Source organism: Chiroxiphia lanceolata, chromosome 5 (genome assembly GCF_009829145.1).
Source record: "Chiroxiphia lanceolata isolate bChiLan1 chromosome 5, bChiLan1.pri, whole genome shotgun sequence".
In the NCBI taxonomy this organism is placed as follows: Eukaryota; Metazoa; Chordata; class Aves; order Passeriformes; family Pipridae; genus Chiroxiphia; species Chiroxiphia lanceolata.
In genome coordinates, this window is record NC_045641.1 from 71422250 (window position 1) to 71440791 (window position 18542).

The window sequence follows — 18542 nt, forward strand, 5'->3', positions numbered from 1 at the left end:
TTCTTTGTGAGTAAGTGAAGACATAATTTGAGCAATAGGCAGGACTGATTCACACACCTGTCTGTGCTGTGCCTTGGGCTGGATTCCAGCACATGAGAGAATATGGTAAAGTAAGGCAAAACCCACAGGGGCTGTTAAATAGAGGCAAAGTCCACAAGGGAGGAGTTTTGCAGTTGCTTTTAGCAGCACCTCAGCCAAGTCAACTGTGAGACAAAATGCTAATATGGGCTGCTTAAAGATTAACTTGATTAACTTGCTGCTGTAGTTGGGTCTGTGAACAGATAAGCCTTTACAGGGAAGAGCTGGAAGTCACAAAATGCTGCCAGAGAAGCCTGCTTTCTGGGAGCTCTGCAGGGAGTTTTACCTAATAAACAGGTTGGAGGTTTGGATTTGGATTTGCGCTCAAATATGCCGACAACTCAGGTGTATCAAGATTTCATTCCCTCTCTGTCCTTTTTGTCCTTGCCTCATACAAGTGTCCCCATCCTCTGTCTCCCCTCCCTTTCCCAGTCTACTCCAATAAAGGCGACCATTTTCTCCTATGACCCTGTTCAGCTTTTGTTGCTTCCTCTCTCTTTTTAATCACAGCCTCTGTAAAAAATTCTCACCTGAATGAGGAGACCTGTATCGGAAGTCCTCTTTGGTCAGGAGCAGCAGAGCCTTGCCGTTCATCTCGAAAGTGTTGCTCTCAATTGGCCTCAAGGAAAACTCCTTCTCTGCCCACCTGAGCCACTGTGCCACATCCTCCCTGCTCCAGTAAACGGGCTGCAAACCTGTGGCAGGAAGAGACCGTGATTGTGTTACCAAATTGAGGCAAGGCAGGGGAATGTGGGTAAGTGTCAGTGAACCCCCCTTTCCTCCCACACCATAATGTACAAAGTCTCAGGGGAAAGTGTAGGAGAGGAATGTCGTATTGATGCAGAATTACTCTAAGCGCTGGACTGCGAAATACTTCATTAGCTTAGGCACCTTGGTTTATCTGTGACATACTGTGAAACAAGAACTGCCTCAGCATCCTGAAAAAAAGCTCCTAAGACATTATTTCATTTCAGATTTCCACTGTGCAGTGGGGTTTTCCTCCAACTGCTCCTTGTAATGTGCAGAGCAGGCAGCAGGCAAAGTCCTTGGCCCCATTCATCCTTGGTGTCTATCCTTTCATGGAAGAGAGGTGTGCTCTCTCTTCACACCCCTTGTAAATTTATGGATGAAAAATAACAAGAAGTTGTCAGATGCAAAAGAGCTGTGACTTCCCTATAGGTGGCTGGGGTCTGTAAGGAAGGGCTGCTTAACACAGCCTCTGTAACAGTGTGTCTGTAAGCCATTATCAGTCCATGTATGGTTGAGAGAAGTGTATTCAGACAGGCCCACTCCTCCTCCAGATGCCATCACATTAGCAGATGGTATTCCCACACTACAGAGGAAAACCAGTACTGAGACTGTGGCACCTTTAGCACTGTGTTTCCTGTATAGATATAAAATATTAGCAATTGTCCATAGAAGGGGATATATAATTTTATGGCAAAATAGCAGGGATATCTATTGGTTTGGGCACAGATTTTCCAGGGTGCCGAGGAGAATCTGGCACTCCCTTTCTCCCAGCCAGCTCGTACAGCAGACAGAGCCTAGGCTATTGTGTTTACTCACAGGGGCCCAACAAAGTTACCATCAAAATTTTGTCTGCTACCTTTATTGGGCCCAGGCAAAGAAGCTTTGGAGGTAAGACAATCCAATATCTGTTCTCCAGACAAATTTAAATAGTTTCCTTCCCCTGATAGAAGGAAACTACCCAAGTAGAGAGATTATCTCCAATACACTGGGTGATAAAAGCTTTCTCTTTTTTTTCCCCCGGTGAGATGACTCATTGTTTGACTTGCTACAAAGCTTACCCACTGTGCATAGGAACATAAAATTTGCTGTATCTGATCAGATCTCGGGTACACAGACTCTGGCAGAAGCTTATGCTTCAGAGGAAGATGAACCTCCCTTCCTCGTATTGCACCTGGCTGATTGTATGCTGCACATGGGAAGAAATTTCCTTCCTGGCACACCATTCTCAGAGATCTGATTACCCTCTTCCTACCAAACACTAAAAGAAACCTGGGAGAGTTGTACCACTCCTGTTTTGGTTTGGTTTTTACTTCTTTAACAGATAGGCAACTCTTTTTTTCTGTTTTAGCAAGAGGTAACATGCAGTGAATTCCATTCTTCTGCTATGCCAGATTCCCAAACAATGGCTTCGGAAAGTCCCAGAATCACAGCTGCATACAGAACTGAACCTCTGTCAGAAAAGGAATTGAGATCATGCCTGAGAAAGGATCAGAGTTGACCTAAGGAAGGGACCTCTGCATGGCAGTAGCAAGAATTTCCTCTGGCTTTCAACTGCACTGTATTATGTGCCACACAGAAACAAGTAGTAGAAATTATTTATTTTTGAAATATTTGAATTCTATTTCCCCTATGAATTAGGGTCTGCTTATTTGGGTCAGAGCTTTCTGTAGGACCTTTCTTTCTGAAGAGCCTGAACTGAGGTGAGGTGCAGATTTGCTCAGAGACATGGAAACCATCATCTGAAATCCCAGAATGAGGTTCATCTTTTGCTGAATACAGAGTTATTTCTGCAGAAAATACACTCCAGACCCCAGGCTGCTGCTAGGCAGCATGTACATTGACTGTAGCTAAAAGAGAAAGAAGTAAGACATGATGCAGCCAGACTACAACGTACAAAAGGGTTTTAAAAGACCATCTGAGGAGTGCTTGAAATGCTCTTGTGTGGTTTCTTTTGCCTCCCTCTTTGCCATGCCACGCAAGTAATAAATTGCCCAAAGGAGAACTGTCGTGTAGAAATCTAACCAGACTTCTGATGTGCATTTCACAAGATGAGGCATGAAACAAAAGAAAACATCACTGGGAAAATCAGGTTGACAAGGATAGAGTTGTATGATAACTTCACATGAGGTGTGTGCTCCCTTATATATACATCAATGTAATAAATAAACCACTCCCTGTACAAACACAGATCAGCATTTCCCATGTGCTGGTGACAATGTACTTTTGCCATCCGTCCAACTAATGCAAAAGTACCGTGTTAAAAGAGAGGTGCTAGACCCAGAGCAGCCAGGTAAGTTAGACTGGGACAAGCCACGAGCTGTGCTGGCAACTCTGAAAGAGACCCAACGCTTCACACTGCAAATCAGGTCTCCGCTGGGTTTCAGCAGCATCGCCGAAGCTTGTGAGAAAAGCCGCAAAGTAAAATATGACCTTGGACCACTTGGCTTGAAATTACTAAGAATCAGCAAGCAGCCAGTCTAATTCAGTTTGGCTGTCACTAAAATGAGTGGGTGGATGAGCCATATCTCTCCATCCGTGACGTGACACCGTAATTAAATAATTACACTGTGTGGAAGACATAAGGTGCTATAAAAGCAATCCTAGATGGATTGCTTTTTCTTCTGTTTCCATCCCTTCCTGCACTGCTGCTTTCCTGGGAAGTTAGTTTCCTGGGAAGTTAGTTAGTTAGTATTCTTTCATGTGCAGTACAGCATCTGCTGAACTTGTAATGCCACCTTCTTGGACCTTTCTTTAAAAAAAACTACTTGGTTGTGTGAAAACAAGGTCATGAGAAGGTTGGCTTTGCAGCTGAAGGGATTTTACAGCACAGTGTACATTGCTATCAGTAGGTCCTGAAAATGGTTTCCTGTACTGTCCATGAAAGAAAACTTAATCCCGCTCACACTATTTTTCTTCTTTGGATGCTGTTTCTTATTTTCCCCTCTCCATCTTCTCTTTTAGTCTCATGCACACAGTGGAGGAAAATGGGCTCTTTTTATCTCTCTAGTTTTATTCTCTGCAAAAGCTAACAGCAGTGTCTCCAACTAACAAAGATATTTACCAAGCAGAATGAAATGGGGAAAATGAGAGCTGTGTTGCAAAATGAGGGCAGAGTTTTGCCTGATGAACTGACTGTTGAAATCAGTGTGAAGGTTTTGCTGCTTTCAGTACGTGCAGATCAGATACAGGAGAAGCTGCCCTTCTCCCAGCCTGCCCTCTTGGTGGTCAGTGTTGCCAAGGACTTCACAGGGTGAATTTTGACCTGAGAGTCAGACCTGTCTCCGCTCCCATCTCTAGCATTGCTCTGCTGGTTGAAATCTGGCAAGCATTCCCAACTGTGGTCTCCTTATCTCTATAGTGTAAAAATAAACAGCAAAACCTCCTTGAACTCAATAGCTGAAAGCAGGTTAGACAAAGGTGTGTAACCCATCTAAAACTGGCTCTGTGAGATTCAGTGCATTTTCTGTCTTCTGTCCGTTTCCAAGCACTACCTCCAGCAGAGTAAAATGCAGTAACTTATTGACATGTTTATAAGCTGACAGCTTCATATGCATTAAACAGGGAGCAAAATTCATGCTCACCTTTCTAATGCCACAGGCTGGTGCACTGGTGTCTTAAGAGATTATCTACTTCTGCAGCATATTCCTCACCTGAAATCCTGTTTCTAACACCTGTTACACTAGCTACCTTATAAATGGTGGGAATGATCAATTCTCATGCTGCAGGGCACAAGCTGGTTACCATCTGGAGTGCAGAAGTAATCCACACTTCATTCCTTTCTATTCCCAAGCAGCAAATCCAAGTACAATGGAGAGGAGCTGATGAGGTAATTTACACTTTGAAGTAGCCAGTAAACATGTTTAGCACTTACACCAAGAGACAGAGGCATGAACAAGAGGAGCGCTCTGCTCACCTAGTATAACCTTCTGCACGCTGAACTACACAGCCAACAATATTTGCATCTGACCACAGAGTTTTGGTGGGGTTACAACTTTGTTTTTTGAAGAGATGTAGCCAACCTTGAATCTTGCAAAGCACTCATATTCAGCATCTCCTTCTTTGGTTGGGAAGACAAGGTATGTATTTTACAGTATGAGTTGCTATGTACAGTGCATGTAACAGATACATCTAAAATGTGAACTATAATGTACCACAGGCTCTTTTCACCTTGACTCATTTTGGAACAATCTGAAGGCACAAATCCAATGCAAAATGTGATGTAGAGAACCACTGAGAGCTGCTGTTCTCTTTTAGTTTCGATATGAGGACACAGCTACGTGACAGCATGTGTGATGGAAGCACCATTCGTAGTAAATGTCATCTAACTTTTTGTTCCTCTTCAGCGAGGCTCTCACGCCTGGCTGCCTGGCAGGCAGGATGATGATATGAGAAGGGAGTAAAGACAGACCTCTCATTTATCCTGCTTTCCACAGGGCAGACAGAATTGTTCGCAAAACTACTTAGCATGGTTGGGCAAACAGCAAAAGGGACAGTGTATGCAAATCAGCAGCTGGTTTCTGAATACCCAGGGACAGACGCATCATCACTGGCAGCATGAAGGAGGCCAGCTCTGTCTGTAGCTCAAAGAGTCATTAGTGGGAAAATGATGATGGAGAAGTTCAGAAGCCTTGAAAGTCTGCTACCAACTAACTCTTTAGGAACTGATGCTCTCTTTTTTGTTACTGATTAACAAAATTTTTCCATGGTCCCATAAAGCATAATATGTAGCTCTGAGTATGATGGTGTATGTCAAGCAGGACTGGGGCAAGAGGTTGTGTTTTTTTCTTCATTTCTGTGTAAAGGCAACACAGTCTGAAAAAAAACCCCATATGATTAGATTTAAATCCTTCTCCCAGAGCACCTCTTAAAAGTCTCTTTGTCTCTCATATCTTTGTTTGAAAAGCTGGTCTACCAAAATGCAAAGAGGTGCCATGGGGCTTTGCCAGTTAACATCTGAAATGCTTTTAAAGTGCAAAATGCTGCACAGCTTCTTCAAATGACTATGGCTCAATATTCCTGTGGTGCTGGGTCTGCTGCTCTCTGGTTCCCTGTTCAGAGATACTGACTGTTGCTGCCAGGGACCCTGTTCTGGTATCATGCTCGAGCCTGACAGAACAATGCTGCTCCCTGAAAAGGGCTGTGCTGAGCTCAGTGCTGAAGGCCGTTTCAAATTTAAGGCCAAGCTGGGCACTGAGGTCCTCCTGAAGCAGCAATTCTCTGCTGGAGCTGCTGCACTGATCTCTTACCACAAGTGCCTTCCCCATAGTGCCCAGCAGTGGCAGGCTCCAACACACAGGGTGCTCAGCAGCTCTTCAGAACTCTCACTGCTGTGGAAGGTAAAGGCGAGAAGGTTAAGGATCTTGCTTTCTCAGGAAGCTTTTCTAATTCCTCAGAGGAGGGAAATGGGTGACAGAAAGCTATGGCATGTCCCCATGCAGACGGACAGTGTAAGTAAGTGCCTTCTGGGACTGCTCTTGCGTTGGCATACAGGTGAAAGATGTAGCCCTGTCACAGGATAAACGCTGTATTGCTGGTGGTCTGTGCACTTGCTGTTAGGAGTAGGGGACAGAGGTCTGGTGTGCAGTGACGTGCCTGACCACTTGCTCCTTCCAGCAGGTGCCACTTGACCCAGGTACTGCAGATCCAGCTCTCTATATAGGATGAGGCAATACCTGCAACCCAGAAGCAATGAATAGCCACTGCTTCTGCAGTGGTCCTCAGAGATAAGCAAAGTTAGAAAATGAAGAAAAGGTTAATCCTGGCTAATCCTCAGAGAGAATTATTTGGGAAGTGAGTACAAACTGGTACAAGGGAAATGCATGGCAGCACCTGAAAATGCACCTTTACAGGTCTTGTTGAGGAACAGATTATTGGATAGGGAACAGAGGAGTTGTGTGATGGGCAGGAAGAGAGACCATAAGTAAGGCTTGCATGTCCTTTGAAAAGTCTGAAACTACCTGTAACCATAATGAAAAGGCTTTGGAAGCCTCCTACGCTGCTAGGAACAGAGGGTGAAACAGCTTTTTCAGTAGTAATCTGAAATAAAAGACATAAGCTTATTTCTTCGGGTATCCTGTTGAACAGGGTATTAGAGGTAGAGCAGGTAATGCTCTGTGCTCTGTGCTTGCTCCTGAGGCCTTCACGTATGCAGACATCTGCAGAAGCAAAGTGAAGCTCTGTGCTGGGTTTCTGCCATGCTGACTTTGCTAGTGTGTGCTGCCCTGTGACCTAGCCCTTCCCCTTTCACTGTCTATACACAGACCCTGAAAAGCTGACACACCCGAACCCCTTGGGGCTTCAGGGTCATAAAATAAATAAAATTGCTTTCCTAATGCAGCCATTGGAAAGTCTGTAAGAAACATATTGATTGGAAAATGCTTGATTAGAATGGTCAAGCTCTAAGCTCTCATCCAGGGAAATAAATCTTTTCAATTGCCCACACCCAGTGCCAAGCTCAGCTTCCTGGAAGCAACTATGGCCCTTTCTGGAACTGAAGTGAAAATCCCATGTTCCATCACCTGCTGACATTACACATGGTTTGCATTTGCTGATCAAATGCACAAGTATGACTTTAAATTAGCTTGCTGGGCTGAGACAGCTCACTGATTAATGATGGGAGATGAAGTCACCTGTACAAAACCCTAAAAATCTGAAGTCTGTGTTAATAGTAAAGGAGGGAGGAAAGGTCACACACTACAGAATTTAAAATGAAGAACATATTCCTTCTCATTCTATAGCCGAACCCTTTTAGTTGCAGAGACAGGTTAGTAACTGAAGTACCTCTCTCAGACAAAATTACTCAGCTATGTCTAAGACCTCCCCACTCTAGCAAGTCAGAAAAGTCCCTGAACACTGCTGATCAATTCCTGAAGTCCTTGGAGTTGTAGCTGATGTCAGAATAAAGCCTGTAGTGCAACCCCAATGATTTCGTGTGGCGATCTGTGCTGAATTTCTTCTGAAATCTGTATTGCACTGAATCATACAGAACTAGCCTATAGAATGAGTGGACGTTAGGATGTAACCCTCCATCCTCTCCGAGCTGCCCCATTTTGGGATCAGTCAGAAAATGTTATAATGCTGGAGCAGTCTACCTGCTGCTGACAGGCAGCCTGATAAAAAAATACACAGGACAAGACAAACCAGTCCGGGTAATAGTGCTGGTATGTTTGTTGAAGTGGCCAGGGTTTGAGGTTCTGAAAGGGAAAAACTACCAAAGAAGCAAGCAACCACAGAGGTGAAGAAAAGACCAGCAGGTTTTTTGGGTGCTCATTCCATGAGCTACGTCCAAGAGCTTTCAAGAACTCTGCAGACAGCTCCGGCTTCCTCTCATGTTGTTTGCAAAACTTTCATAGAAGCCTCAAAAGAGGTCCACTTCCCGGGCACGGTGAAGGCTGGCATTTGCATCTGGGTACCACATTCAGAGAAGGCCAGAGTGTAACAGCAGTTCAGAGAGCCATGGACAGCATAATGGCATCTGGCCACTGCAGACACTTAGCTGCCACCACATTTGCTGCACACAGGAAAGAACCCACAGACGACCCCTCTCTTTGCTCCGTGCTGTGCCAAGAGGCAGAAGGTAGGTAACTATGATATTCCTACCAGAGCAGTTTGTGCAACACAAGCAGTGGCAGTGGAATGGGGAATGGGGAAATGTTGGTTTCAATCAGCTCCCAGTTATAGTCTTAATCCACTGCTGACTTCTCGACCAATTTTTGGCTGTTGTCCATGGAGCAGACATTGCTTTCCTACTGCGCCCTTCCAAAAGGAGCTGAAAGAAATGTCTTCTGTTGTGTTTTTCCTTGTATGTGCAAAAACTATATCCAAAACAAAAGTAGCTGAGCCCTGACAATGTCATAGAGTAGCTAGCTCAAAAGACAATGCTGCCAGAAGAAAACAATTTTGCCAGTAGAAGTCAAGGGATTATAAAAACTTCAATTTTTTTCTCAGCAACTCATTATTGTTTCAAATCAATCTGTCTTAATCCAGGTCAAAAAATCAGGTCTAATAAACATTCTTTATGGTTTTTCTGTTTTGGTTATGGCCACTGCTGATACTTACTATTAGTAATACTTGCACATTTACATTACACAGTGCCTTTCAATTGCAAACAGATTAGATTGTTATATCTGTTTTATAGATGTGAGGAACAAAGTCATTGAATGCCTGCCCATACATTAAATCTCTTATACGAGGGATTGAATTCAGGAACTCTATTTTGCTCCTCTTTACAACTTGCCAAATGCAGAGCATCTTTACATTCTTTTTCTTCCTGCTCTCTGTATCAATTATTTGATGCATCCTGGCAACGCTAATTTAAAGGTAAACAACCCAACTCCATATTAGAATGCATGGTCAATATGTGCTGTTTCTTTCTTTTAACCCAATATGGTCTTGCTCCCTGGCTGGGGTGTTAAAGATTTGTAAGTAATTAGAAATAAATTGATCTTGGTAGCCTTAACCTACATGTGGTTTTACTTAAGTGTTTTGCCTGCTGCCTAATTGTTGTACAGTGGAGCGGGGTGCTCAGATTATTACCATGCTAACAGGACGTGGCACTAATACTGGTGATGGAACTGAAAGCTCAGGTTTTAGGCACCTGATCAACACTCCTGAAAGATGTGAAAATGTGAAGAAAGAGTTGCTAGCTGCAGTGAATACACCTGCCTAAAATTAAGATGGTTACTTTCAGCAATTTATCACTTTAACCTACCATCAGCTACGTCATCTCAATCTTCCAGTGGCTGCAAACTTAGAGAGATCCTACCGTTTTGTAAGAGAGAGATTAGTAAATCCTTTTTGTACAGCTGAATCAAGTGGAAAAATTTTGAAATCTCAGTTTCACATATCAACAAAACACCACCACCAACTGCAAGACACTGTAATCCTCCGTATTAAGAAGCTGCCTTTTTCTTACAAGGAAATTTTGTTCTCAGAGGCTCACATCCTGAAGCAGTTGGGTTCCTTTCCAATAAGGAATTTTGGCTGAGACTTTGTTTCCTAACTCAACTGTGACTGTGAGAGCTGGGGAGGGGGGAGTATGTATACAAAGGGCATGTTTTCCAGGCTGTTTCCAGGGAATGTGAGGCCAGCTCCACTACAGAACAGTCTATGTCGTAACAGCAAGATGTTGTCTGTTGGCTTCCTCTGCACTGGGGCTCCAACACTTGTGAGCTGCAGTTGTACTTGCAGATTTTGGCAGCACAGCCAGAGTCATGGCTTACTTTGCCTGTAACCATTAAGTAAATCACTGTAGACAAAAATTTACCAACAGCACATGGTAAAAGTATGGCATACTTCTACTGTAGCTGGTTTTGCTTTTGGACCTCTTGCTTATGCATGCATTCTCCTTCAGAGCCCTAATGCAGGAGGGCTATAACAGCCAGTATACAAGTTCTTCTGAGCTTTATGTGAAGACTTGCCTTCAGGTGACATTAAATATTAAATTACTGATGGAAACGGTGCAAATGACAACTTTGCAGACTGTATAGCATGTTTAGTTCTGAACCACATCTTTAAAGGTAAAAGCTCACTCTTAGAATGCTGCAGACATTTCTTGCTCCCAAGATGCTGCAAACCAGAGTCCTGACATGATTAAAAACTCCAGATTTAGCTTCATTTCTTGATGGTTCTTTAATGAACCAAATCCCTACAGCTCTTATAAACTGTCAGTCATTTCTCCAAGAACACACTGCTGTTCTAGAGAAAGGTCAAGCGCTTAAAACAACAACTTTAGATGCTGGGGGTCCCTTTCCACATTTGGGAGACAAGGAGGACACTGAGATGGACTCCAAACTGCACTACAACACATCACCCATGCAGGAGAAGAAGTAACTGCATTACATTCATATGGAACCCTTTAGCTTTCCAGTGCAACTTGTGCACAGAAAGGCCTCTCGTACTAAGGTACTTGTGCTTGAAATACATTGATAATGAGAACAAATTAAGAGTGTGCTCTCTGATTATCAGATGATAAATCATGATGATTATCTTTGCTGCAGCCTTGAGAATTGCTTCCTCTCCAGCATTTAACTCCTGCTTGCTCTGAAGCTAGTCAGCATACCCACTAACTTCTCATATTGGGGCCACCCAAAAAAGTGGCTTATTATTTCTATGCAAGTCACATGAAGTTGAGGCACTACTGCTTCTATTTGGGACCACTTGAAAATACTGTTCAAGTAATAATAAATGAAATTTATTAATTGGTACAGCATGCAAAATCGTGTCAGATCCTTGTCAGATTGTAGCTAGGATGTTGTGCTGTGTGTCTCAAAGACATGTGGCACCCTGCAGTCAGAGGCATGGCTGCAGCACTTGAAGTCATCCCTAGGATGACATCTGAACTAGCTCTCTGAGGTGCCAAACACAACATGGGCATAAGCTGCATGTTCAGCATAGTAGCTAGCTCATCCTGAGGTCTGACAGTACTATGGCTTCAGCCAACTCTTGGTCAGCTGTGAAACCAAGACAACTCTGACTGCTGTGCAGATATACACTTGTGTGACCTATGGCTACCTCTCCATGACAGCCTCAGATCTCAGAAATACACACTTCTAGTTGCTCCTCTCTGGCTTCAGAGGTGTCTCTCATTGTGAAAATGGAGTTGAAATACTTTTTCACCAAGTTGTCTAATTAAAATTTTCATAGTAGTGCTCCCCAGTATATTGGCAAATTTCAGTCAACTCTGAAGGATATCTTATCTGCTGCAGAAATCCAGATTTATAGGTCTGTCTGTTCATGCACCACTTCCATTCACAAAAACTCAGACAATCACAATGATGATGAAATCAGGAAAGCAACAGAGGTGTCTATGTGAAGTAATTTCTCTTTTCTTCCAATGCTTCAAGACGTGCTTGATTTACGAAGTCCAAACTAGTTTTCCTTCATTCTTTTGTATTGTAACTTCCAAATCATCTCAAGTTTTTGCTCTCCTGGGAAGACTGACTCACAACCAACTTTTAAAAGTTGGAATGCCATTTTTAAAATCCATCATTTGGACCTACTGTTCTTGTGCCTGGACTTGTCTGAAGTTGAGCATCTCTGATGCAATATACTCTATCCTACTAGGAAACACTTGCCTGGACACCCTCTCTTTAGTTAAACTCACTATGTCACAAACAAGTACCCATGAATGCTGTTTTTGCCAACTGTAGCAGCAATAGCAATTTTTGGAAATGCTGTTCAGTATCAGATCAGAGTAAGGGAGATTTCTTGGTAAACAGAGCACAGGAGCAAAATCAAGATTGCAACAGGACTGCACAGCTATAAGCCTCTCAGGCTCCGGATCAAAGTGTGCATGCCTATGTGCAGGAGACAGCAGGGAGCACAGTGAGTAGAAAGACTGGAGAAGTAAGACTGTAGGAAGCAAACATGAACATGAGGGAAGGATAGTGAACTATGTTTTGCAGAAAAGATACCTTCTAACTTAACTTTTCAGGTTGCCTTAGCTTTTCCCTGTTTTTATAATTCCTACATTACAGAAATTACTAAGCTAATAGATGCACATTAGTGCAAAGCAAGTTGACATTCCCAGGTCTTTCCCTTCTTCTTAACAAGCTGCAAGTGCAAAACTATTTTTCTAAAATGCTTTGCTTATTAATGTGATTTTGATTTGTTCTTTTCCCCACATGACTGGGGTCAACCGGTTTAGCACTGACAGCATGGTGCAGAAATGCAGACACGGGCACATTGTTAATTTGAGGAGTGGGAGAAGCCTTCTTCAGCAATTTCACAGAAAATGACATTAGGGAATGCAAAGTGCCAAAATTTTTCCTGTGAAGCCCTGAAAAAATCTGCAAACTCTAGATGTCTCACACCACTCTGGCAGATAATAAACATAGAGCATATGGAGTCAAATGCTGTGTGTTCATGAAAACACACGTGTTTGACACCATGCAGAGCTTCTGAGGACATGAATGCAATTTCAGAAAAGATTTAAACTCTTGTTATTCAAGTGTTTGGATAACCAAACAATGGACATTCAGAAGAAGGCTTATTTGTGAGCTGGCTTATTCCTTAATAAATTACAGTATTTCTTTCTTATATCTTTCTCTGACGCATCTTGAATGGGCAATTTTTAGGTAGATACTGTTCAATATTGTCTCTTCCCTGTTATGAACAAATTAGTTAATTTAGGCCCTGGAAACACTACTTCTCTTGAAGACTAATTCTCAAAAGAAAGGACTGTGATTAATTTTTAAGAAAGTGTTTTGTGATGCCTGATTTTGAATTTTTTCTAGATTTTCACTTCTCCCCCCCAACTACCCCTGAGATGTGCACATTATGTGAAGAAGAGATTTTTTTTTTCAGTCCAACCTCAACCTTATTCATTTAGCACTCACGGTCAAGCTTTTGCAACTCTGCTGACAGAATCAGATAGGAGGAGGAGGAGGCTGAGTCGGCAAGAGGACCTTTTGTTTGCATATGAATACCTTGGTGTTATTAGAAAGAAAACAAGGAGTGAGCAGCATGCACTGTACAAAAACAAAATCACAGCACTGTTACTCTGCCTTTCCCCCTTCTCTCGCAGAACTCTAAGTGAGCCTCTGTGTGTAAGAGAAGGGCTGGCATGCAGAAAAACTGTCACTTCACTGCCTCCCATTCACTGCTAAACGGCATCCCTGCAGCAATTATAACAGTTGGTAACCTGGAGAAATACTGAGAAACGAATTGTTCTCAGTAAGCAGCATTAAAACTCCACATAGGAACTAGCTCTTAAGGAAAAAAGTTTTGAAAACCAAACGAAGATGGGATCTAGAGGAATGGATTTAGACACACATTCCTAAGGCCAGAGTCCAAAACAGTGCGTGCCAGCACTTTTCTGTGTATCTGTGCATCTTTCTGCCTCTTCAGTTTCATATCCAGAGAAGGGATTTTCGCACTAGAGACCAAATCAGCAGAGGACTTAGTGCAAAGCTGCACACAAAGCACCTGCATTTAGCAAGACATAGTTCCTTTTCTGTTGTTTTTGTCAAAGATACACACGTGAACACAGTGCTCAGACTGTACTGCCCAGAGAGGTAGATGCAGCGTTGGCCCTGACTGGGACAGGAGCACAGTTCCTCTGCATCGCAATTTCTAGTTCTTTCTCAAATTCACGTCACTGATTGAGTTAATTTTTTTAATTTTTTTTGCATAGCCTCCATCTCCATGCAACACGAAGGATCTTCAAGGCTCAGAGCTTACAGCGGGTACTGAGGAATGCCTCTCCCGGCAGCTTCCCCAGCAGTCTGGCAGGTCCCACAGCCTGGGAGCACCAATGCACACACATTTCTGATGACTCTGTTAATCTCCACTAAATCTGGTACCTCAGGACATTCTCTCTCTATGGGGATAAGGAGAGAAAGACAAAATCATTTGGGTTCTTTTTGCATGGCAGAAAGATCACACTGGTTTTTTCAGTCTTTGCCTTCTTGCTTAAGTAATGCTACTCGTGTGGTTATCTTTTAAGCCTGGGAAGCAGTGACTTCAATAAAGCAGCATTAACACACTGGATGCACTCTCAGGGTATGCACCCAATCCAGAGTTAACACTTCAGCCAACTCATTCATCTGACCGTAACCTCTGGCTGCCTCTGGACAACTGAGGCAGAGTCAAACCCCAGCTATGAAAAATCCTTGTGAACATGTCATATTGACCATTAATTTAATTCACCCAGCTGAATGTTAAGCAAGTGACTAGTTAATGCCTGCCCAAGGTTTTGAGAATACTGGCTTGGAAAGCATGTCTGCATCTCCTGTGAAAATCAGTGGTAATTGGTAATCTTAAAAATTTAGCTGCAGTGCTAAGAGTAGTATGCAAGGCACTAAAAAGGAGAGAAAAGTTTCTCAGAACATCAGAAGGCTCATATTGCTAATTTTGAACCTAACGGCTTCCATTTGTGTTACATACCAAAACACTTCATAAATCTTGACACACTTTGGTGTTTGGAAAAATCTGTGTAAGATTAGATGCTGCTTTCCTGTGTTTCCCTTTGGCTCAACCAGCTGTGAGAGTGTATTTAATCAAAAAGAGCAGCGCACCTTGACCAGGCAGGCTGACTTGGGCTGAACAGCAGGAGGAGTTTCTTCTTCCCTTCTCACTTCAGAATGGGAGTCAGGATGGAGGGACACCAGTGCCTTCAAAGAAATCTAGGACTATTTCTGTACCCCTGTCAAAGCCTAGTGGTTTCTTTGCTCCCTTTGCTTGCTAGAACCCATATGAAATTGTAAAAATGGTACTGGGTGCTTATCCTGTTCAGGATTCATTTAATATCTCTGCCAATCTCTTAAAAAGACATAAAAGAGGAGATAATTTTTAATTTCCTTTCACAGTATGGTTGCCAACATCGCAGGCTAAAGCTGCATCTCCTAAGAGGGAGCTGAGTATGTCCATAGCTGCTATTTCCTAATTGGCAGGCACGGTGGAGAGGCCTTTTGCTTGCCCTGATAAGGTCATTTGCATAACTCTACCCAAGTGGCTTTGCATGTATTTTTTCCCCTCTTCTTTTTCTTTCTCTCTCCACTCCATAAGTTCTCAGGCATTTCTCCATATGTCAGAGAAGCACTATGAAAACCTTATCTGTAGTTAATAACAATATTCATTCTATTATACGCTTACTAATTTATTTTTATTTCTTGTACAGAGCTGGTGTACATTCTGGTAACTCTATTCTTACTTACACAATGTGAAATAAAGAAAATTGTGCTGTTAGTGCAAAAAGAATTCTGCTTTCTCTGCATAGGTTCCTTTCACATTCAGTCAAAGTGGCTGTGTGGGTTTTCTTCTGCTTTTAAAAGAAAGATTCCTAATTCCTTTTGTTTAAAGTAATCCAACTTTGTTCAAATTAAAAGCAATTCTAAACAAAAGCAAAAGTGGTATTCATACCTGCATTGTCAAAATTGAGATAAATGTAAAATTGCAAAGCAACCCTCATAAATAGTGGATTGAATACCAAAGTGCATCAATTTAAGTAAATATGACATTGAAGTAATAAACGAGACAGAGCTGCATGGGTTAACCCATACTCCTGTGAGCAGTTCCAGTGATTTTGGTGGGATGTCTCACTTGGATAACTGCCATCCAGGGAAAGAAAGGGCTGAAAAGGCTGTCCTTCTCTCTTTTTTTTTTTTTTAAATACACATTCTTAACTTGGGGGGGGTGTCTCCTCAATTCCAAATTTATTACTCTGAAAAGGATTATGCTGAAATTTGGACACATTTTGAAGTTCTTCCTAACAACACAAACCCTTGCCTTGTTTTTCATGGCAGCTTAAAAATACCTAGTATCTTTAAACCAGTGGGTCTGATGCCCTGTTTGTACAGAAAGACAGAACACAGTTATTTCCTTAACTACAGCAGCTCATAAAATAAGGCCCTGGTCCATGGGAAGGGCCAGGACATGCTCTCCAAGTTGAAATCAAATGATCTTCATCATTCAATTTGGTAGGCCTACATTACTACTCTGAATAATTGTACTGTTTCAGTTGAAATCATAAACCAGGACCTCAGTGTGCTTGGCAATGCACAAGAAAAATGCTATTTTTGTCCAGAGAGTTTCCCTGGATTGGAATCTCTATGCAGATCTATTAAGAGGATGTATTTGATTGGTTTTTTTTCCCAAATCCCCAGCTAAACAAAACAGAAATGATAGGGTAACACTATGGATTTTGCTATAGGAGGCAGCATTTTGGTTGTGGGAAAAAGAAAAAATGAGAGTTCACAATACTCAGGAGAATGGTGAGTCTCTAACAAAGTTTGAATATGCAAAATCAGATCCACTGAAAAAATAAAACTGAAGAAATTTGGAATATTTCAATGTTGGCATTGATCTATCAGTCAAGATACAACCTCTCTTTGGTGCTTCGGTTTCATAACACCTATTGTAAGGTCTACTTTGAGTTTTGGGGTAAGACAGATTTTGGGGCAAGCAAAATTTTCCATAATTGTTAGGAGAATCAGTTTGATAACCAGTTCTAAAAGCTCTTTTTTTCCAGCTGAGAATATTTTGGAATAACAGTACAAATGTTACATTGTTGACCTCTTAGAAGAATTTGTTTTAAAGACACTACTTCTACTGACAGATAAGGTCTATTAATGACTCCACTTCTGAGCTTTACTATCTATATTTACAAATTAAGAGTGTGAATCCTCAGTTTATTAATCTGCCAGTTGGGTCATTTTTGGCAGCCTTGAGCTGTTTCACTTCACCGAAAATATTTAATAGCCAATCTCTAGTGAACTTGATTTTTCCCAATACTTTACTATGTTTACACAATATATCACAAATTTCCTAGTGCATTATTAGCATTATAGATTATTAAAATGAAACTACATTTTTTTGAATGAAAAATACAGTGCTTTATCCTTGACTAACCATAGCTTACTTAGTCAGTTTGTCCAAGCACATGTGAAAGTTATGTCTATCTCCACAGCATGGTAAACACTTTACAAGCACATACCCTCCTATGCAGATCTCTGAACAAAACATCTTTGGACCTAAAAGGGATTTAACCCAAAGCTTACTACTCCGTGGAAGAGTTTACTCATGATTTGAATGACATTAACCACAGGTCTGCTCATGAATGCATTTCCAGCTTGATAGTATGTGTTTCAGTTTAGCAACCTTTGCATTGTCTCAGTTGAGCTTCCCAATCTTCCAGCTCCAGCCTGCAAAGCACGTATTGGATGTCTGCTGGCTCTCCCTCTCATTTTTTTCATCTGGTAAATTACATTACAGACTGCTAAAAATATAATAAATACTTCCGTACCACCCCATGTAAACAGCTAAGTTATTTGCCACAGAGATATTAAATATGAATGAAACAGAAAGTAGGTCTCCATGTTGAAAAGGAAGAAGCTTCTAGCAAGGAAGACACCAGTCAAGGAACCAGGAAAACCCAAGTTTAGCTGCAGGCCTCCTCTGTGATTTGGTACAAACCACTTGCGTGTACTGAAGGCAGACAGGAAGAAACTCTCCCATTCTTCAAGACAATCATTACAGTGCAGTTGTAGTTACCAAAGCTGATGTGGTTACTGGACAACGTACGAGCTGCAAAAACACAGCTCATGCTTAGATATCAGTGAGCAGATCAAGAGTCCCTGTAGATTTAACAACTTTCTCCTGCAATTATACTCTCTCCTGACTGAGGTTCACCCCTTTTCCTCTTTATCAGTACTTAGTAAAGTTATTAATGCATCCCCTAGAGTCCACACTTTGCTGCATGTGCTTGATGCATATGCAAAGTCCATGTAACTGAAGGATCAATGTACACACCAGCAATGTTAATTCTGATATTTCCTCATCTTTAAAACCTTAGTAGCTATAATGCAGAATAAATACACCGAGTGTAACTTTTTCTCTGTTTTTTTTAAGTATCAGTAATGGTGAAAAAAACTCTCAGAAATTCCATCATGGCATCATAATGAAAACTGCATGGGTCAGCAGGAGGAGGGTTAGCACTTTTAGATCCAACCCACAGACCTTTGCCACTTTTTCACTAAAGGGACAAGTGGGAGCAACAGGACTATATCATCAATTTTTATAGGAACCAACACTGTCAGGAGGGCTTGAGACACCCTGCCATAACCCTGATTCATTTTTCCAGCAAGTTGTGCAGCAGCAGCTATGTACATGACAGCAGAGTGAAGGCTAGACTAAGAAATCTGTCCTTCTAGCTCAACTTCACATCCCTCTCTCTTGAATTGTAATTATGCCAGTGTGCAATGCCAATCTCCCTG

At 42.0% G+C, this 18542-nt stretch overlaps 1 protein-coding gene and 1 long non-coding RNA gene across 6 annotated transcripts in view; one reads left to right on the plus strand and one right to left on the minus strand.

Moving 5' to 3' along the window:
- Nucleotides 1–18542, minus strand: part of ETV6 (ETS variant transcription factor 6) — a 129944-nt gene that overhangs the window by 30259 nt on the left and 81143 nt on the right. For all 5 annotated transcript variants that reach the window (XM_032688565.1, XM_032688564.1, XM_032688568.1 and 2 more), the window contains one exon: nt 609–773. In XM_032688565.1, the coding sequence (XP_032544456.1) occupies nt 609–773 (165 nt within the window). The remainder of the gene's footprint in view (nt 1–608; nt 774–18542) is intronic.
- On the plus strand, nt 272–15510 carry LOC116787182. Its single transcript, XR_004357204.1, has 3 exons — nt 272–375; nt 589–832; nt 13964–15510. It is a non-coding gene; the product is annotated as an uncharacterized LOC116787182 (long non-coding RNA).